The 1,616-nt window shown below is 36.7% G+C and overlaps 1 protein-coding gene across 1 annotated transcript; it reads right to left on the bottom strand.

Moving 5' to 3' along the window:
- Positions 1-273: 273 nt before the first annotated feature.
- On the bottom strand, positions 274-669 carry LOC148942157 (protein CFDP2-like). Its single transcript, XM_089103244.1, has one exon. The coding sequence runs from the start codon at positions 667-669 to the stop codon at positions 274-276; it is 396 nt and encodes a 131-aa protein (XP_088959370.1).
- Positions 670-1,616: the final 947 nt, after the last annotated feature.

The following is a 1,616-nucleotide window of genomic DNA, read 5'->3' as shown; positions in this document are numbered from 1 at the left end:
AGCCGTCTGGTAACGTACATGTGTATTTATGCACTATTTTGTGGTCAAAAAAAGTTCCGGTAACAACAAGGTCATTATTTAGTGCATAGTTTACTAGTAGCTTGCCATTTTCATTTATGTTACCAAGTCCATGCTTTTCTAGATCTTCAAGATAAGAAAGAAGTTCCGCCAACAACAAGATCATTACTTAGTGCATAGTTTACTAGTAGTAAGCCATTTTCACTTATGTCACCAAGTCCATGCTTTCCTAGATCTTCAGGACAATACTGGCGATCATTTCCGACTTTTTGCATCTAAATCCCCAAGAACAAACAGTACATCATGCTTGTGGATGTCTTTAGCAACAGCCTGAAATGTTTCATAGAAACTGTCCTTGACATCCTTCTCCGCCTCATTTGTAGGCGTATAGCACACAATCATTGATAACCTTGTGTGCTTTTTAACGCATCGAGTTAACATTATTCTGTCATTCACAGGTGTCCATTTGAGAACAGATCTATTTACCCCTGACCTATGATGTATGTCATCGCCATTATAAAATAACACATATTCATCCTCTATGTTCTCTTGGCCCATACCTTTCCACCGAATTTCACTTCGGGCCAGTATGTCAGTATTGTACTGTTTTATCTCTCTGAGAACTTGCTCGGTCTTTGATAACTGACTCATAGTTTTCACGTTCCAGAAGTCAACTTTCGTCGGTTGTTTCGCAGCCAAGAATTGTATCCGGGGGCGCGTTAGGTTTGTTATCAGGGAAGAAGATGAATCATCCGACACTACTGTCGACGTTTCCGTTGCTGGGTCTTTTTTACAGGGACAGGTAGCAAACCTGTCGCCTAACCCTCCTCCTTTATCCTGGCTTGGGACAGGCTGTCACGTCAATGAAGCTGATTACAGGCGAATTATATTTCTGATAATGATAAATTAGCTTTTAAAATATATAATGAAGCGGATGATTTCGATTTTGAAACAATTAATCTCCCGTTCTCAGAAAGAGATTTTTTTTTGTAATTTCTCTCTGTTTGTCTGATTTGGGCTCTTCTATAAGTATGCCGTGTTGTGCCCATGCCAGCTTGGAAGGCTTTGAAATTTTACAACGGTTTTCCAATAGCCAATAAAACAATTTATTTTCGGAGCGACCCTTGGTTTCTTGAAAATAGGCCTGTTTCTAAAAAAAATTGTGCCTGTTGACTAGTTTATTCCTAACAGAGATACGTCTAATTTAGTTTTATCTTTTTTTTTTATTTTTAATGATTTGATTAAAATCTATGAATTTCACAAGGTTCACCTATCACAGGGACATCATATTTAACAATTTATGGTAGGGGTGCCACTTTGCTTCGAGTGCTAATCTGTTGATTTTGTTAGATTAGGGAAACAGTTTTTTTTCGTAATCATCGAATAATTATTTTTAACACATTATACTGATGTTTGAAAAAATTAATTTCCGGGATTTTTAGCAGTATTTCGATTTTTTCAATGTCTTAGTTTGCAAAAAAATCTGTTTTAAAATATATTTTGCTCTCAGTAAAATGTAAATGCAACTCTATTCTTTGTAGGGAAGTGGAGGGATGGTTGAAGGAGTGGAAGACCCACTTTTATTTTTAATGATCTTC

The sequence above is a fragment of the Artemia sp. Qi Xiang Cuo genome, chromosome 17 (genome assembly GCF_049724085.1).
Source record: "Artemia sp. Qi Xiang Cuo chromosome 17, ASM4972408v1, whole genome shotgun sequence".
In the NCBI taxonomy this organism is placed as follows: domain Eukaryota; kingdom Metazoa; phylum Arthropoda; class Branchiopoda; order Anostraca; family Artemiidae; genus Artemia; species Artemia sp. Qi Xiang Cuo.
This window is presented reverse-complemented; position numbering and strand designations above follow the sequence as displayed.